General features: G+C 49.1%; 2 protein-coding genes across 3 annotated transcripts in view; both read right to left on the bottom strand.

Moving 5' to 3' along the window:
- Window positions 1-378: 378 nt before the first annotated feature.
- On the bottom strand, window positions 379-3382 carry NMB (neuromedin B). Of its 2 annotated transcripts, none has more exons than XM_080808476.1 (3): window positions 3185-3382; window positions 2391-2563; window positions 379-654 (listed from the first exon to the last, which is right to left on the bottom strand). In XM_080808476.1, the coding sequence occupies exons 1-3, from the start codon at window positions 3339-3341 to the stop codon at window positions 610-612; spliced, it is 375 nt and encodes a 124-aa protein (XP_080664602.1). In that variant the 5' UTR covers window positions 3342-3382; the 3' UTR covers window positions 379-609. The 2 variants fall into 2 exon arrangements, with proteins under 2 accessions (XP_080664602.1, XP_080664601.1); XM_080808475.1 differs by having other exon boundaries at window positions 386-649; window positions 3185-3374.
- An 8728-nt stretch (window positions 3383-12110) lies between these two features.
- Window positions 12111-17402, bottom strand: part of SEC11A (SEC11 homolog A, signal peptidase complex subunit) — a 39174-nt gene continuing 33882 nt past the window's right edge. Inside the window, exons 5-6 of the mRNA XM_080808389.1 lie at window positions 13034-13091; window positions 12111-12637 (exon numbers count right to left, since the gene is read on the bottom strand). Coding sequence (XP_080664515.1) covers window positions 12587-12637; window positions 13034-13091 — 109 coding nt within the window. The 3' untranslated portion in view covers window positions 12111-12586. The remainder of the gene's footprint in view (window positions 12638-13033; window positions 13092-17402) is intronic.

The following is a 17402-nucleotide window of genomic DNA, read 5'->3' as shown; positions in this document are numbered from 1 at the left end:
CAGCGAGGTCTGGATCCTAGCCCGGCTCACTCCCTTGTATGCCCTGGGCACTCCCCTCAAAGCTTGGCATAGGGATGAAACGGAATAGGGTAAGCAAAACCCCATCTTGTAGTGGAGGGCAGCTCCCTCGTCCAGGCGAGGAAACAGGAGAGACTTGCCTGTGCCAGTAGGTGGCAGAGGTGAGAGTAAGAACCCAGGCGTATCCAACAGGCACCTGCTTGCTGAATGAGCGACTGAATGGGAGTCCCGAGTAGGCCGGTGTCCTGAAGTTCTCTTGACTTTTTGAAGCCAGCTCTATCTCATTGAACAAGCCCCCCCGCAGCCCCCTTTCCCTCCCGCGCCCTCAAACGCAGCTGGAAGGAGAGGCCCAGACAGTCTATGTAAAGAGCAGGGTTTTATTCACGACTTCAACACAGAAGCAAGAAATACAGCAGGGACATAATTTGTGTCTCATGGACAGTATTCCCGACGACACAACCGGAAATCACAGTAACGGAGTAACAGACATTTGAGCCCAGGTTTTACATCCAGATGGGGCTGCCACCAGGGTCCCGCTCAGCACCTTCCCTGGGTGGGCGCAGTCTAAGTCACGTCGGCGTCTCTTCCTCATTAGGGGCACCCCTTCTGCAGCATCTGCGCCAGCAGCCTCCTGTACTGAACGGGAACACACAGAATTGATCTGGGCAGAGGGGGTACAGGACAGGAGCGTCCTGCCATTCCTAAGTGCTAGGCATCCAAAGAGGTAGGTGGGGGGTAGGCTCTTAGGCTCAGGCAGGCCCCCCTGGCACCTTTCTCCCTGAAGAAGGACCTGGGAAGGGTTGGTCAGTGGTTTTCCCAAAGTGGTCATGACAGACAAGGAGATCATGGAAGCGAAGTCCCTGTTATGTGCCTGGCCCTGGGCCAGCATCGGTGTTTTCTCTCCCTGGCCCCAGCTCTGCCCCAGATCCCACTTCTGAAGCCCCATCCCCCAGTCCCAGGTACTGCTTCCTCGGAGGTTCGCTAGTTGGTGACATCGCTAGCCCCCGAGGTGACATCATCTCCCTTCAGACTCAGCCAGCCCAAGCTTCTGGCCCTCACTTCTGAGGTCCCCAGGGGCTGTGGTTCTATGCAGGAGGAGAGCCCAGGAGGTCGACTGGGGCTGGAGTTGGGCCTTCTCTAGGAAATTCCCCTCCCTTCTTTCAAAATGTATGCACTGTATGCTAGGCACAGTGGGGGATATGAAGGTGAGTCTGTGACAGGTGCTTACTTACTAAGTGCTTTCTACGTGCCAGGCACCACGCTGAGCACATGACACAAATGGTCTCATTTAATACAAGATGGGCGCTATCCTCAATCATCCCCATTTTATAAATGAGGAAGATGAAGTCTTTGAGGTCCCACAGCTGCTAAATAGCTAGGTTACAAGCTTAGCTCACTGTCACCAGAAGCCATATTCCACCACACTACACGGCCTTCTGGGCACAGTAACAAAGTACGAGGGAAGGTGGTGTGGGCTGGGGACGCCACCAGGAGCAGGAAATGGAGGAGCTGCCCTTCTACCAGACTACATACTGAAGCTGTCCTGGCTTCAGTCTGTAGTCTGGTAGAGGGGCAGAATCAGAACATTCACCATTAGTCAGGAAATGTACCAGAAACGGAAACTGCCAAAACACAAGACCTAGCGTAGGGGTCTTGGATGTCTTAGCTCCGTGATCTACAACCAGGGGTAATTTGGGTTCCTACCTCTTTCCCCTCATGGGAGCTCTGGCAATGTCTGGAGGCATTTTTTTGTGGTTGTCACAAATGGGGTGGGGGGGAGAATGCTCCAGTGGGTAGAGACAAGGGATACTACTAAACTTCCTCCAAAGCACAGGGCAGCCCCCACAACAAAGAATTATCCAGCCCAGAATGTCAGGAGTGCTGAGGTTGAGAAACCCTGCACTGAAGGTCACTGAGGCAGATGAGCGACTGGGAAGAGCACTGGTCAAGTTGAACAAGGTCTGGACTCTGTCCTGAGTGCTGACTCTTCTCCTTTCTGGGTCTCAGAGTCCCAACTGTAGCCACAAGTACAAACGAGGCACAGCAAAGGTGGAGAGCTGGGGTAGGGCAAGTCTGGGGCGGGGGATATCCTGCTGCAAGAGGCTCGTTAATTACTCCTAGGCTGTGACTTCAGACTGGGGACTCGGTGAGGGGAAATTTCTTTCCTACTTCTTGCTCTGTGAGGTTTGTTGGAAAGGTCAGTTTCTTTGAAGTCTTCTCCCTTTGGCTCTGGATCACAAGGAGAGCCCGGAATCCCTGGCTTTCTGGGGCCCATCACACGTTGGGGGTCTGTCACACCCGATGCCCAATGCTGGAACCAGCAGCAGCCCTGGCTAGGTCTCTCCTGGGCCTGAGGTAGGAGCTTGGCTCACCTGGGGGTGAGGTGCTGGGCTGCTAAGGCTCATGCCCAGAACCTTCTTTAGCAGGAGGATCCTGGGAAGATCATGACTCAGCTGGAGTCTCTGGTCCCTCAGGGAGATCTGGGGAGCTGTCCCCAAGAGGAATGGGCTGGGGGTTTCCAGACTCTTCTTACCCATGAAGTGACCTAGAAAGGAGGCGCCAAGGCACAAGGAAGTTGGGGAGGGAGGATCCTATCCCAGTGGGAAAGCTCCCCATCTCTCTTAACTTTCAGTTCTCATGACAGCAAGATCCGAGGTCAGTGTCTTCCTCCTCCTCCTCACCACGGAGACACAAATGCCCCCACAGGGCGGAAAGGCCTGTCCTTCGGCTGTTCCTGAACAGGTGGAGATGGCAGAGAGGATGGCACATGGCCAGGGAGAAACTCTGCCAGTTGTGCTGCCTGCTTACAGGAGGGACAGGAGAAGGCGAGGAGGAAAGTGGGGGAATGAAGAGGTGTCTGGAAGGTGGAGGTGCAAAGAGAAGACACCCCAGGGTCAGAATAAGGTTCAGCAGACGCCTGCCCAGGGCGAGGGGCTCCGGCGGGCAGGCAGATCTAGGGTCCAGCCCCAGCTCCGCTTTAACTGGCTGAGTGATCTTAGCCAAGTCACTGAACTGTCTGGGTCTCAAGTTTCCCATCTATTAAATTAGACGAGTTCTAGGGTCCTCACCAGCGTGGACACGAGTGTCCCTGGCTGAGGAACCGCCTGACAAGAAAAATGGGATCAGAGCAGGGTGAGGGGCGCTTGCCCGGGTCCCGAAGACTTACCGGTGGCCCAGAGGTTGCCCCGAGGGTGCACTCGGATCTTGCCGGCCCGGCTGCGGGGCTCTGGGGGATCCCAGCTGAGCGGCGCGGCGCCCGCAGCGAGCAGAGCGAAGAGCAGGAGTCCGCCGAGCAGCCGAGAACCCCCCGCCCGCAGGGTCATGGCTGTACCCTCGCCGCTCCTCTGCCCCGGCGCGCTTCGCGGCGGCTGAAGCCTGGGCAGCCGCCTTCCCTCCTTTTAAACCCTCGCCCCTGGGGGCGGAGCCTGTCCCGAGGAGCCCGGCCCCGGCGCGCTCCCCGCCGCCCGGGCCCCGCCCCCTCAGGACGCGGGGCTGGGCAGGATCCCCCCGCCGGGCTGGGCGCTTGCGCTCCCGCACCCACATGGGCATCGCCGCCGCAGGGCGTTGGCGTCCGTGCGCACCACCCGCCAGCAGAGGACCCTGACCCCGGGCAAAGCCCGCTTCCCTGGCGGCCGCCTCGAGGCTCCCACACGCTTGCCGCCCACGAGTGGTTACTTTGCCTCGGAACCTCTCTTTACAAGGGTGAAAGCGGGGGTGACGCTACCGTGTCCAGCAAAGTGCCAGGCACCAGCCGAACCATAAAATGCCTGCCAGCCCCTCCCTCTTAGGGAATGAGACCGTGTTCACCCCGCTCCCTGCCCTCTCCCGGCCAGCGCTCCCCAGGTGCTGCAGAAACCACAGCAGGTGCTCGGGCTGGCAGCAAAGAGTGATGGGTGGGGAGAGGGAGCACCCCCCACCCCAAGAATGGACGCTGTACTGGGGGGAGCCTGGCCTGTCCCTTGGGTAGGAGGCAGATCTCTGGGTCAGGAAGTGGAAAGAGCACCGGACCAAGAATTCATACATAAACTGTGACCTCAATGAACCTCACTTTCTTCAACTATAAAATAGTAATAACTGTGTTGCCCTACTTGTGATAATTTTACATTTTTTTTAGCAGTTATTTTGTGGCAGGAAGGAGCAGTCCTATAGGACTGGCCTCTCACACCCAGTACTCTCCTTCTCCCAAGTCCATCCTTGTCTTGGAAAGAACTTTTGGGTCAGCGCCAACACTTAATGAGTAAAAACCCTGTGCTCCAGAATAATACATTTATTATTGCACAAATGATTACTAAACACCAATGTTCAGGAGCACCATGCTAGGCATGGGAGGAGGGAGACAAAGGAATTTGCCATCTCATTGGAGAAACAGAGTGCCAAAGGAGTGAATGATGGAGGCGTGGGGTGCAGACCCACCCCGGGATTTGGGGCTCTGCACTGGGCGGCTGGGACAGACCCCACTCCCCAGTCTGGCTCAGTAATGGTACTTGGGATTGCCCCTGCATGTATCTAGTGCGGCAAGGCCAGCTAGCTCTGCGGGTCACTGCTCTAAAAGGGGAAGTATAGAGCAGAGGCTGGATGTCATGCTGAGTTCCCAGGAGCATGGCACACAGGACAGGGACACTCCATTTCTGGCCCTGGCTTTTTCCCCAGTCTCCTTGCTTCTCATCCCCCTCCCTAGCGTTTACACCTCTCTGCATTCTCGTCACTGCTCAGCCCTGGTGTACAGATATAGCTCTTTTCACCTCCCCATAATAACCATTCTCTCCGTGACCCCCTTCCTCTCCTCTGGCCCATGGTTGTAGACATTAATGGGAACACACGGGAGCTGGTATTAATTGAGTGCTGCTTCACTTCAATGCTTGAAGGAACCTTATTTGGTAGGTTTCTCTCTCATTTTGTAACTGAAACAGGCTCAGAGGTTGAGTCACTCGCCCAGATGTCACACTCCAATCAGCCTTCAGGTCGGCTTGGAGCACTCTGTCAGGTTCCCAAAGTCATACAGGGTGGACGCTATTTCCCTAAACCACACCCACTCCCGTTTTGTCATCACCAGTGTAAACACCGAGCTGGTTTAGATTTCTCAGGGGAGAAGGGGAGCGGGCACTGGATTTAGAGTTTGCCCTCACTTCTGCAGGGGACCCTGGGGCTGGGGGTTCCATTCTGACCAGTCAGGCCTGCATTCACAGCTCCAAGACTGACCTCAGGTGCCCCCAGCGGGATCATTTTATCTGTCAGGCTAGCACAGCAAGCAAGGGCCTCTAGGGACCCTGGAGAAAGAAGCAGGGTAGCAGCTCCACGGCCGCCAGGAAACATGTGCCGGGAATAAGAAGCATTAGGCCCAGCAGAGAGGGCGGCTGGCTCAAGACAGCACTTCCAGACTTGATGTCTCAGGGAGTGTGCCAGGCTCTGAGTTTACAGTGAGACCTCAGCTGTCCACTGCCCACTCCCCAGGTGTACTGTGATGGCAAGGGAAGTCTAAGGGCCTCCATCCCACTGGGAAGACTGACAGTGAGGCCGGTGGGGGGCCCCCGGGAAGCTCTTCAGCACTCACACTGGGCCCTTCTCAGGTTTCTACAGCCTTCAAGGACAGCCCCGGGAAACCTACACAGGCTTCACAAGACAATCCTAGAGACGATGAAGGGGTAAAAGATACATGGCAACTCCTGTTACAACCAACACCAACAAAACATCTGAACTACACCATGGTTTTTAATCAAAGATTGCTTGAAATAAAGGACATGTGTGTTACTATTTGCTACATTTTCACCGAACTGGAATTGATTATAAGTAACATCTTTTCACAAGTACTTACATGCATGCTCCTTTGATCACCAACACTATTTTGATGTAGTAACGACTAGCATTATCCCTATTTCACAGATGAGTTAATTCAAGTACAAAGCAAGTTAGTTGCAGAGAAGCTACTACACAAATGGAGGAAACCAGAGTGGACTTAATGGACATGAAAGGTGCAGAGGACAACAGAGGAAGCGAAAAGCAGAAATATAAATTAGACATATGTGAGTCTGGTGAAAAGGAATGACAACAAATGTAGAACTGCTCAGGAAAGGATGGTATAAAATCACTCCCCCGGCAAACCTTTGAGCACAGATCTCCACCCGTATGGTCTGGGAGGATGAGAGAAACAGGTCTTGCTCTTGAGTTTCCGAGTGTGAAAGGACTGGACAATCAGGACAACAGCAGAATCTTCAAGAAGAGAGTCAGGGATAGAGGATACAATTTCCCAGAGTCAGAGGGAACACGTAAGAATTAGTTAGAAAATCAGAACATTCACCATTAGTCAGGAAATGTACCAGAAACGGAAACTGCCAAAACACAAAATATTTTTTTAAGGCAATGTTAAAAAAGAGAGAGAAAACACCTACATCTAACAAGAAAGTAAGGACAATCGCACTAGTGGCTAAGGGAGCTAAGCAGCCACTGCTCCGCTCAATGGCACAGGTGCTCAAGGAACTTAAAAAACCCAATAAAGGGATGAGCCCCAGGCCCAGCATTCGTAATTATTTGGGTGGAACAGTCATGTATTTCAGGGGACATTCAGTAACTCAAATTAATACTCCAAATTAAACTCCAAAGAGGTTTCAAATCTGCCGGAGAACCTATTTCTAAGAGATTTGCTAATCTGAGTGAGTCCACAGAAGAACCACCTAGAGTCTCGAAAGAGTTCCCAAGGGTCATGGCATTTATGCCAAATAAAAGAGTCTCATTAGATATTATAAAGGTACAAGGATTGGGTTATGACACCCAACATCGTGACATGAGAAAAGCAACAGACTTGGAGTTGTGGCCGTGCCTTTCACGGGCCAGATCTTGGGCAAATCTCTTAACTTGTGGTTTCCTTTTTGTGAAATGGAGTTTATTTTGAAGGCTCAATAAGAGAAAATAAAAATCTGTCATGAATTCAAAAGCACTTAGTGAAGCATGTGGCAAATTCTAAGTATTCGGTATTACGAGCTGGGTCCTGGGAAACGCAAAGCTCGCTTTCAATTGAAAGCCCATTACCAGGGGAAGAAAAGGCTCCCTGGACAGTCGCTAAAGCTGCGGTGTTGATACAACACTCAGCAAAATGCCCGTCACACTGGGAGTTGCTGGACAGACTAAAAGGCCCGCAGATCTGCCTCAACTTTTGCCCAATTCAAGAAACAAATTCTGGTCTTCTTCCACTTATGTAAGTTGTCAGGCTGACTGCTTTGATCAAGGCTCATGCTAGTGATTTACTTCCTTGCCTGACATAAAGCCCGAGTACAGATTCTTTACATTTTTTAAATGTAGAAATCAGATCAGTACATTTTTTTTTAAAAATCTGAAACAAACACACACTCCTACAGGACAGGTGTTTGGCGGTTCCTGCGTGAACAGATGGGTAGCTGGGCTGTGTGAGGTGGTGCTCTGCAGCAGCTGCCAAGCTACACCGACACTAAAGGAACCTTCCTGGAAATCTATGAAAATCATCAGGCTACTTAATACAGAGATTACGGCATGACATCACACAGTGCCCTTGCAATGAGGTCCCAGGAGAGAAATTTCTTGGTCCTTCGGTATCATTATAAGGTTTTTGTTAATTCCATTTTAGGCCCACTCCATAAGGCATAGATGTGATGGGTTCCCTCTTCACGTTAGCCCCTAAGGAGTTGAAAATCAACACTATGGATCTCCTCCAGCAGACGCAGAACTTTGATGTGTCTTGTGGGCGCTAACCTCACCGTTGACTTCATTCTTTTTTCCTCCCAAACTTACTTCAACCTTAGATTCTTCAATTATTTTATATCTTATCTCAGAGTACTAGATGTATCTTTGTGAGCTGCTCCAAATCCTTTTCTGGAACTATTTATTTGCTAATAAATAAATCTAAAATGGGCCAAGCACTGGGATAGGATCTAGAGGATATACAAGCCTGAACCAGAGTTGGCCGTGTCTTGACGCCTTCAAGGAGCCGGTAGGGGTATGGGCCCTGCAGGAGACAGACCACTCCGAGGACGCTGTTCAAGAGTCACGAACAAAGTCCTGACAGCACCCCACGGGAAGCGCCATATACTGGAGAGCTCAGCTGAGAATAAACACCCTTGTCTTCCGAGCTCCCTGTGCATCTGTCACTCCACTTAGGACCCTACGTGGAAAAAAACTGTTTACATGCTGCCCCGATTAAGGCACTGAGTTCACAGCAGTTCTGTGCCTTCCTTATCTTTGTCCCCCAGGGGCTAGTTCAGAATCTGGCACCGAGGAGATGCTCAGTAAGTGTCTGTAGGATAAGAAAGCTTTCAGCAGGTACAGAAGTGAGCACACACTCCAGGCAGAGTGACCAGCATAAGCGAAGACTCGGCGTCTGTATAGTGAGACCAATGTTAAGGGGATGAGAATGTGGGGTCTGCAGAGAGCTGAGGCTGGGAAAAGTCCTGAGGGCCTAGAATGCTACAGGAGACTTAGAAGGCAGTGTCCTCACTATTTTGGGGGGGGGGTGTAAATCCTACATATTCTAGCCTTTAATTAACACATCTTGGTCACACAGAATTCCTTCCACACCAACACTTGTGTGCAAAGGGTCGTATTTGCTGTTTATTTCTAAAAGTCTACTGGCATTACTTAAAAGTTCTAGTAAGGGAGAATAGTAACAAAGGTCTACCTTGCCAGAAAACAGTCTGAATAGGCCATTCCTACTGAAGGAGCAGCTTGAGGAAGGGAGACAATCTGTTTAGTCACCCAGAATCCTCTGGATCATTCCGGAAGCTCAACAGAGTGATAAATGTCTAAGAAGGGTGCCCTCAGCTGCTGAGAGAGCCCCGACACGTTGTTCTTAGGAGCCGTATGGACTTGGTAACACACTAAAGCAAATGACCAATGGCCTTTATTTATTTATTTTTAAATATTTATTTATTTGAAAGAGAGAGACAAAGAGAGCGAGTGAGTGGGGGGAGGGGCAGAGAGGGAGAGAGAGAGAGAATCTCTGGCCAACTCCTTGCTGGGCCCAATGCGGGGCTCGATCCCACCACCCTGAGATCATGACCTGAGCCACAATCAAGAGTCAGACACTTAACTAACTGAGCCACCAAGATGCCCCAGAGAGCGTTTATTTTAAGCCTAGTTCTCGGAGAAACCTGGGACTGCCCAAGAAAAGTGACAAACACCAATACTTCTCTCACTGAAAAAGAGAAGGCAGGAAGAGTCCAAGGACACACATAAAAAGGAAGAAAACAGAGTTAACACGAAAAATTCTAGAAAGAGAACACACTGTTTAAATGGAACCACAGGGAGAGAAAGTTTTCAGAATCACCCTTGGCTAGACCAAGATAATGTACTTACTAAATGCCAGGAAAGGGCAAATCACTTTAATGATTCATATGCTCTGCCCCTGCATGAGAGCTCAACAACAATGCTCCCCTAAGTACTGGGGCGCCTGGGGGGCTCAGTCGGTTACGCGTCTGCCTTTGGCTCAGGTCAGGACCTCGGGGTCCTAGGATCGAGTCCGGGTCGGGCTCCCTGGTCAGCAGGGAGTCTGCTTTTCCCTCTGCCTCTACCTGTACTTGTGCTCTCTCTCTCTCTCTCAGATAAATAAACAAAATCTTTAAAAAAATAACACCCGCCTAAGTTACTGCCTCTGGTTATACAGAACATGTAGCATGTGCGACAAGACGCTCTGGGACAAGAGAGTACGGTGGCTACAGAACGGGCCCCTGCATAGGAGGGGTTTTTGCCATTTGATGGGAGAACTTGAGGCCATATCCACGAACTTACACAAACAGCATAAGGCTGCACATGCTGAGAGTTGAAGAAGGACAGTTACTCTGTGCAGAAAGGGACACTCAGACAAGCAGACATGAGAGTGTAAGACAACGTAAGTGACGGTATAGCAGTTTACCACAAGGGTGCTTAATGCCGGATGAATTCAAAGTCCGAACCTCCCACGTAGGTAATACCAGGCCAACACAACATTTACGGTCCAAAAAGAGACACTTCTGAAAGTAAACAGGGCACTAAAATTAATGAACAAGTGAGACTGATCTCCAGTAGGCTCAGACTGGCTGGCTGCAGAGAAAAAGGCGTCCGGTCACCTCAGCAAAGGGAACCACTGACTTTGTTTCTGGCTTCAGGGGATGGCCATGAGCAATGGAATATTCGACAGGGGCGAATGGAGGGCTTGTAAGTGACTAAATACGGTGGGAAAATGAGAAAATCGAGGTGACTACTCCTTCAGAGAAGAGGGGCAATCGCGAGGGTTCATTTGCAGGAACTGCCACGAGCGTCAGTTGAAAGAGGGCACAATCAAGTCGAAGTGTCCGGAGAGAACAGAGAGACAGAGACGGAGCGAGGACAGGCATTTGCAAACAACTCGCAGAGACTTACTCGCTGGGAGTGAGGACAGCGGAAGAGTCACAGCCCAGAGACAATGCGATGATCAAATGCTCACTTGAAGTTTTATCAGTCCTCATTCTCCTCAATCCCCGACCCTCACAGTGACACTCCCAACTTCCCACTGGCCCAGCCAAATCTCAGCTTATAATTCCATCCCACACCAAATCGAACATCTCTGGCATGTCTTACATTCTCTAAGAGCTTTTAAAACACATTACATTCACTAATAAAAAACTGCCCAGCTGTAAGTCTTAGGTTTCAGCACTAAACCAGACAATATAAAAACTGACAACATAAAACCTCTCTCCCAAAATAATCTTTATTTTTGGCTAAGAGAGAAATTCAAATATTTCTGAATAATTTGATTACTTCTCAGAAAAATTTAGCTGTTGCTTCCAATGAGAGCATCCAGCAAAGGAGGAAAACCAAAACTGGGTGTGAAAATATGCAAATGAGGAAAATATTTAATGTTTCAAGTGTATATGGAGGAGAAATGTGGACGGCTGAAGATACAAGTACAGGTCGGGCAAGCTAGAATCACAAAGACCCCGAGGATCCCAACACCAGGCAGCGAAGCACACGACTTCTCTGGACAAGCCCCAGAAAGGTTGCTGCAAAAGCAGAGCGAGGATGGTTAGGCCAAGCGGTTAGCCCCACCCTCTGCAGGTGATTAGGAGGGAAAACATGGAAAGAGTAGCAATTTTCTGCCATTCTATGCACAGGGGACTGCTTCCACACTCCGCGGCTCTGAGAAAATCTCGGTACAGTACAAGCCTCACAGGCAGGTTCAAAGAAGCACTTGCTAGCCTAATGGGCCAAGTTCCTTACTCAGTTGAGGTCATTCGGAGCCCACATCCAGAATTTAAAGGCTAAAGCCTAGTTAAGGGATGTCGGATGGCACTATTCTCTGCGTGGGAGAGCTTCGTAAGACTAACTGTTCTTAGCTGTAAACTGTCTCCATTTTTTAATGCTGATTCCCTCAGCGTTCAAGTGCGGACCGATGTCCGCTTCAGCTGACTTCACTCAGCTGAACAAGTACCAGAAGCTGCTCATTCAGCCCAACACAGAAAATCTGCTTACCTTCAGGTTTCACATTAAATACAAGAAGAGAACAAAAAGAATCCTGAGTATTTTGTACTTAAAACACACTGGCTTGCCCTACACTGGCCCTTTCCCTAACTGCCTCAATATGAGAGGAAGAAAGACACAGCTGGGTTTTGCATTCACTACTTTAAACTTTTCCTCCTCCAAGTCTGCACGAGAGAAAAGTGAAGCCAGGCACTTAAGAGAACAGGCTTTGGCAAATGAGAGTTTTTTAAAAAGCAAGTAGCTCGCTCGCCTTCTAGCACCTTCCTCCTGCTTCCTCCATATGCCGAAAACCACTGCCATCGTGTAGAAAGGACTGAGAGTGTCTCAAGTGCAGAAAAGGAGAGAAGCCTTTATAGCACAGTGAGGTTTTCTGAACCTTTCAGCAACACTAACACTAACACATCTCAGTCGCACCCTGGCAAAGAATCCATTTTATGGCTAAGAGATTTCCTATGAATGCCAACGGCCATTTCTGCTCCACAAAAACAAGAGACCAACAAAAAACAGTTGTTAGTATGAGGACAACGTTCTTAGCTGAAGGACTGCACACATCAAAGCCTTTATCTCCCCCCAAGGGTGCTAAGAACCAGCAGAAGGCAAAGCTTTCCCGACAAACACAAGTCAGGGATAAGGGGTTCGATATGCAAAGTCTTTTATTTAAAATTTGAAAAGTTAAGACTTACGACCACCTCCGTATATGCCATTCCCATCTTATACGGAGGAATGACGGTTCCAAACTCGTGCAGAGCTGCGTTTTCCATTTCCAGAACTCTGTAGGCACTTTAGAGGTGAAGCTTGGCTTCAAAATACAAACACTGGGGGCTTTGGCTCAACCTTTTAATATAAAAAATTCACTGATGTACAAAAATGTGAAAGGGTGACAATGACAACATATGAAATCCTGTGATTGAGAGTCCCCTCGAGTGTGCGCCGCGGTGCCTGTGCACCTGCCCACACGGGCCCTGGCGTGGAAACACAAACTAATGCAAACGTTGCTACCCAGAAGCGCCGACAGGTGCAAGCTGCACTCCACCGATCACAGCCCAGTATCTACGCCAAACATTCAGGAACGAAAAGTACAGCATCTTCCAGGAACAGCGACGCAGACGTCTTACTCACGGTGGACCAGCACGAATAAACCCAGCAAGAAGAGTACTGCATACTAGAAAACAAACAGAGAATGCAGGTCAGGGAAGCTTTTCGAAGTGTCCAAGTCCTCAGAGTTCAGTCATGAGCTGGCTCTTGTGACCGTGACCAATTACTAAACTAACAGATCCGTCTGTAACCCATGTGACAGTTTCCAAAAGGAAGCAAAGGAGCGCATTTTTTTTTTTTTTAAGATTTTATTTATTTAACAGAGATCACAAGTAGGCAGAGAGGCAGGCAGAGAGAGAGGAAGGGAAGCAGGCTCCCCGGTGAGCAGAGAGCCCAACGCGGGGCTCGATCCCAGGACCCTGAGATCACGACCCAAGCCGAAGGCAGAGGCTTTAACCCACTGAGCCACCCAGGTGCCCCAAAGGAGCGCATGTTTAATGAACCGTATAGTGTAGGCTCTTACCTTAAATTTCGGATAATCATTCATGAGGATCGTCACAATCCCAATATAAGGAACAAATCTAAACAGACAAGCAAACAGAAAATGGGTCATCACAGAACTCCCCTGTAGCCAGTTTCATGTACCGAACAGTCTCAGTGTCTTCCAGCGGAAACTGATTTGCAGTCTACCGAGTCCATTAGTGCAGACTCTCCTAATAGGTCCTTTCAACCACTCATGTGGCAGGGAAGTTAGGAATATCACCACTGTACAGATGAGGAAACAGATGCTCGTGCCCGAGGTACATGGTTTCGGTGCAGGAGGACCAGTACCAGACCTAAGGTCTTGGGCCTCCAGATGGGGACTCTCAGGCTACACACGGATTCAGTGCTCGCGGCTGGGTTTGTTGTCATAACCTTCCAGGAGCGGGCAATGTAGCTGGGGCAACAAGGCAAACACAGCCCGGTCATTACAAGGTACTTCATGTTAAGTGTCTAAGAAGTGAGCGTAAGAGCTCCGTACAGTACTTAAGATTTCACTACCCTCTCATTTCTTAGCCACCTGTAATCTGGCTCTGGCTCTCCTGATCCCAAACTTCCGGAACACTTTAAATCGCCGCATGCAGTAGACCAGTCTCGCCTCCTGTCTTCCTTTTCATCTCTGCAGAATTTGACTTTGAGGACCACAAACTTCCCTTGAAATCCCTTCCCTCCTTGGTTTCTCGAACACCCCACAAATCTATTTCTCCACCCACCTCTTGGCTGCTGTCTCTTTGTGTTTTTCGCTAGCTCTTTCTTTCTCCTTGCCCCTAAAGTTTATCCCCTTAAACTCGATAAAGATAAAACTATCTGTTAAATAATCTCATACACCAGATATATTTCCTTTGGAGTCTTTATCACATTTTTTAAAATTGCGTAATTGGTTGCAAAACTAGCTGCTCAGTGTCTGTCCCTCTGACTCAACTCTAAGCTCCATACGGGCAAAGACGACACCAGTCTTGCTCCCACTGTATCCTCAAGGCTTGGTGTAACCCTGCACATGGCAGACCTCTGGTAAACACTGCCCGACAGCATGTCTGGATGTCCAGGCCTCTTCTCTTCCTTTCCCTTGGAGATCTCATTTACTCCTGCATTTCACTTCTCCCCCCCAACAGAAAACACTCCTCGACCTCGCAAGAATTCAGGGGAGAAAGGAAAGGTTAGCAGGGTACCGGCACTGTGGGAGGAAATGGCAGTTAGCAAATGCACAACTTCCTGCTTTCTCCCCCTCTTTTCCTGCTGGACTCTAGAACGGGCCCAACGATGCCGACCTAGAGCTTGTCCTAGAGGAGGGAGGTTGGGCTGAGGCGAAGACGGAACTTCGCGTACTTTAAAATAGCCCAGATATTTCTATTCAGGGCATCCACAACCTGTGCACCATCATCCCAAAGGTGCACAAACAGAAATCACCTCCCACGTAACACCTCCACCATCAAAGCCTTAGGCAAGCTTGAAAAACAGAAATTTTGTCTTCGGTGCACTTCCTTCCTTTGAAGAACTCCTCTTACTTCCTGTCTCCTGTCCTCACCCCGTCCTGCCCCTCTCCCTCCGGCAGCATTACCAGGCCATCCCCTCCCCGCCACCAACCACCTCTCCGCATCCCCAAACCTCCATTCTGTAAGCTGATGTTTCCTAAAACCAGGCCTCCTTTGTCAGAATCACTCGGAGAGCCTGTTACAAATGCAGACTGCTGTTATCTTCCTCACGTTCACCGAGTCAGCGCATCTGTGGAAGTGGGGCCCAAACAATGCTTCTGCACACGACAGCACCAGCAGCTCAGTTCTGGCTGGGGGATGCCTGCAGCAGGCACGTGGTGGCAAATAATATCCCCTCCTAGGACCCATGCTTTGGTTTCAGCCCCTGCAACCTCTAAGAGCTGCAAAATGACAGTCTCTACGGGATGGCAGAGCTAAGCTCTAGGAGGGTAGATGGGGGCTTTCTGTGTTTTTAAATACGTATTTTTTCTTTGTAATACAAGAACTTATTTGTCTCTCTTATAAGATCTTCATAAAAGCAGTAGCTTTCAGTGATCGTAAGTCATCTAATTTAAGAAGGTGAAGGCAGATGCCTCACGGTAAGATGCAGACTAAAAGCTATAAAAGTATCTGTGATTTCTACTAAAACACTATCAGGCTGCTGATTCTGGTGTGATGATCAACCAGCAGCCACTCTCACAGAGAGAGACTTTTCGCTGTTGCCTCCACGCAGTACCCATGCTCCGAGAACCTTGAGCTCCCCGTGATCACAAAGCCTGGTCATGAGTTACCCATGGAGACATTTTCCCTTCTAAGCTTGGCTTTCCCTTGCCCCACTGTAAGAGAAATGGAAGCAGCTGGGTCTTTAGGAGGAATGTAAGCGAATAATAGGACAGGCAGTCCAAAGTCAAAGAAGAGATTTAATGATTTGTCTCACTGTTTCCCTCCGCGGACAGAGACAGCAAAAGGCTGCTTATCGAGTACGTGACGCTGCCATCATCAGTCACCTTCAATTCAGATCAGCTGCACTTTTTTCCTACTCTGCTTGGAGAAAGTCTGCTAAAGGCGAGTTGACAGTAAGCACAAGAAGGTTTAAAAGAAGTCAAACACGCCGCCCACAAAGGCAGCTCCAACAGCAGCCCGGGCCCAGTGAACATCTAGAAGGCCGAGTGCGGAGGAACACATGCCCCTGGGAGGGGCTGGTGAGGCATGGGCCTCTGCTGGAAGAACCACCTGCTGATGTTTGGAGAAAATAATGTGGTCAGAAGTCGAAGGGGCCTCTATCTGGGAAGCCTGCGCCCCGGGGAGCTGACTGGAAAAGGATCATTGTTTCTACCCCAGAATAATCGGTTTCAAGGTAAGTAAAAGGCACATTTTAAAAGCCTCATCCATAAAACTGGTCTTAGTCCCCAGAGAGCTCAATGACTCTACTTCTTCCTTCTCCTGCACGTCTCTCTTCTTGGTCAATATTCTCTGTTCCCAGCCTCCCGCCCGTCTCCCACTCTCTTCGCCTCTTGCTCCTTTTCTGTCACTAGCAGCTCCTCCTGTGTTTTCAACCTTCTCAACGGAAGAAGAATCACCCCTTCTTCAATACGTAGCTGGTTCAGTATCAGTTTCATTTTCTAACACTGTTTTTGTTACACACTGCGACATGAACAAAAGTTGAGGACAAGATGCCAGGTGAAAGAAGCCAGACGTAAATTAAGACCACATGTTGTGAGATTCCGTTTAGATAACATGTCTAGAGACAGAAAGGAGATGATGAGTGGTTGCCAGGGGCTGCAGGGAAAAGGGGATGGGGAGCGACTGCAAATGAGTATGGAGTTTTCTTTTTGGGGTGTGGACGTGCTCTGAAATTAGACAGTGCTGACGGCTTGGTAACCTTGTGGATATAATAAAACCCACAGAACTGTACACTTTTAAATGGTGAATTTTATCTCCTAATATATGTGAAGTTTATCTCAACAGACTTGTTTTAGCTTGTTTTTACTTAGGGCCTTAGGCCTCAATGTGTATATATATATTTTTTTTCCTCGGTGTAAAATTTTTTAGTTTGCAACTGTTTAGGAAAAAAAAAATCTGTTTTTTTTATCGTGTGAAGACACTTGTACCGCAGTCACAGACCGGTCTGCAGAAAAGCTGTCCTCAAGGTGTGGATACAGTCTGACTTGGAATTACCAGGTTGTGCTTTATAAACGCAATCTCCGCCAAAGGCAGTGCTGTGCCCCACTACGTGTCCAGGTAAGAGGCATATGATCAACGCAGAGCTGCCCAGGTAAGAGCCAGCGCCATGGGTGGCTATGGATGTCCCAGATGTTTCTACTTCACGGGAAGTTACTTAACTCAGAGAGTACAAGGCCACTGCTTTTTTTTTTTTTTTTCCATAAACTAAAAGCCACAAAAAGACCTATATTTTCAATGTCGGGATTTTATATTTGTAAAGATTTTATTTTTAAGTAATCTCTACACCTAATGTGGAGCTCCAACTCACCCCCCTGAGACTGAGCTAGCCAGATGCCCCTCAATGCTGGGATTTTAGAAATAATATTGTATGTAGTTTGAGATAAAAAAAAAAAAAAATTCTTCAGAAAGACAAGTTACTTGAGTGAAAGCCTGGCTCCTCTACCCATGATGCATCTTCTACCCAAACAGGGGGCCAGAGTGAGCGGACAGAACTGAATTAAATACCTAAGAATCAAGATCCACATAAAGGGACACTCTGTTATACTGGTTATAGTATAAATAAAAACATACGGCAAAATTTAACAAAAGCCTTAAAGTACGCATAGGTTTCACCCAGTAATTCCACTTCTGTGAATTTACTGAAGAAATGATCACTGGGAAGAGGCACTGAGATGTAAGATGTTCATTATAACATTA

The sequence above is a fragment of the Martes martes genome (genome assembly GCF_963455335.1).
Source record: "Martes martes genome assembly, chromosome: 7".
NCBI classification, from domain to species: Eukaryota; Metazoa; Chordata; class Mammalia; order Carnivora; family Mustelidae; genus Martes; species Martes martes.
Note: the sequence above shows the minus strand (reverse complement) of the source record. Positions and strands in the feature narration are given on the sequence as shown.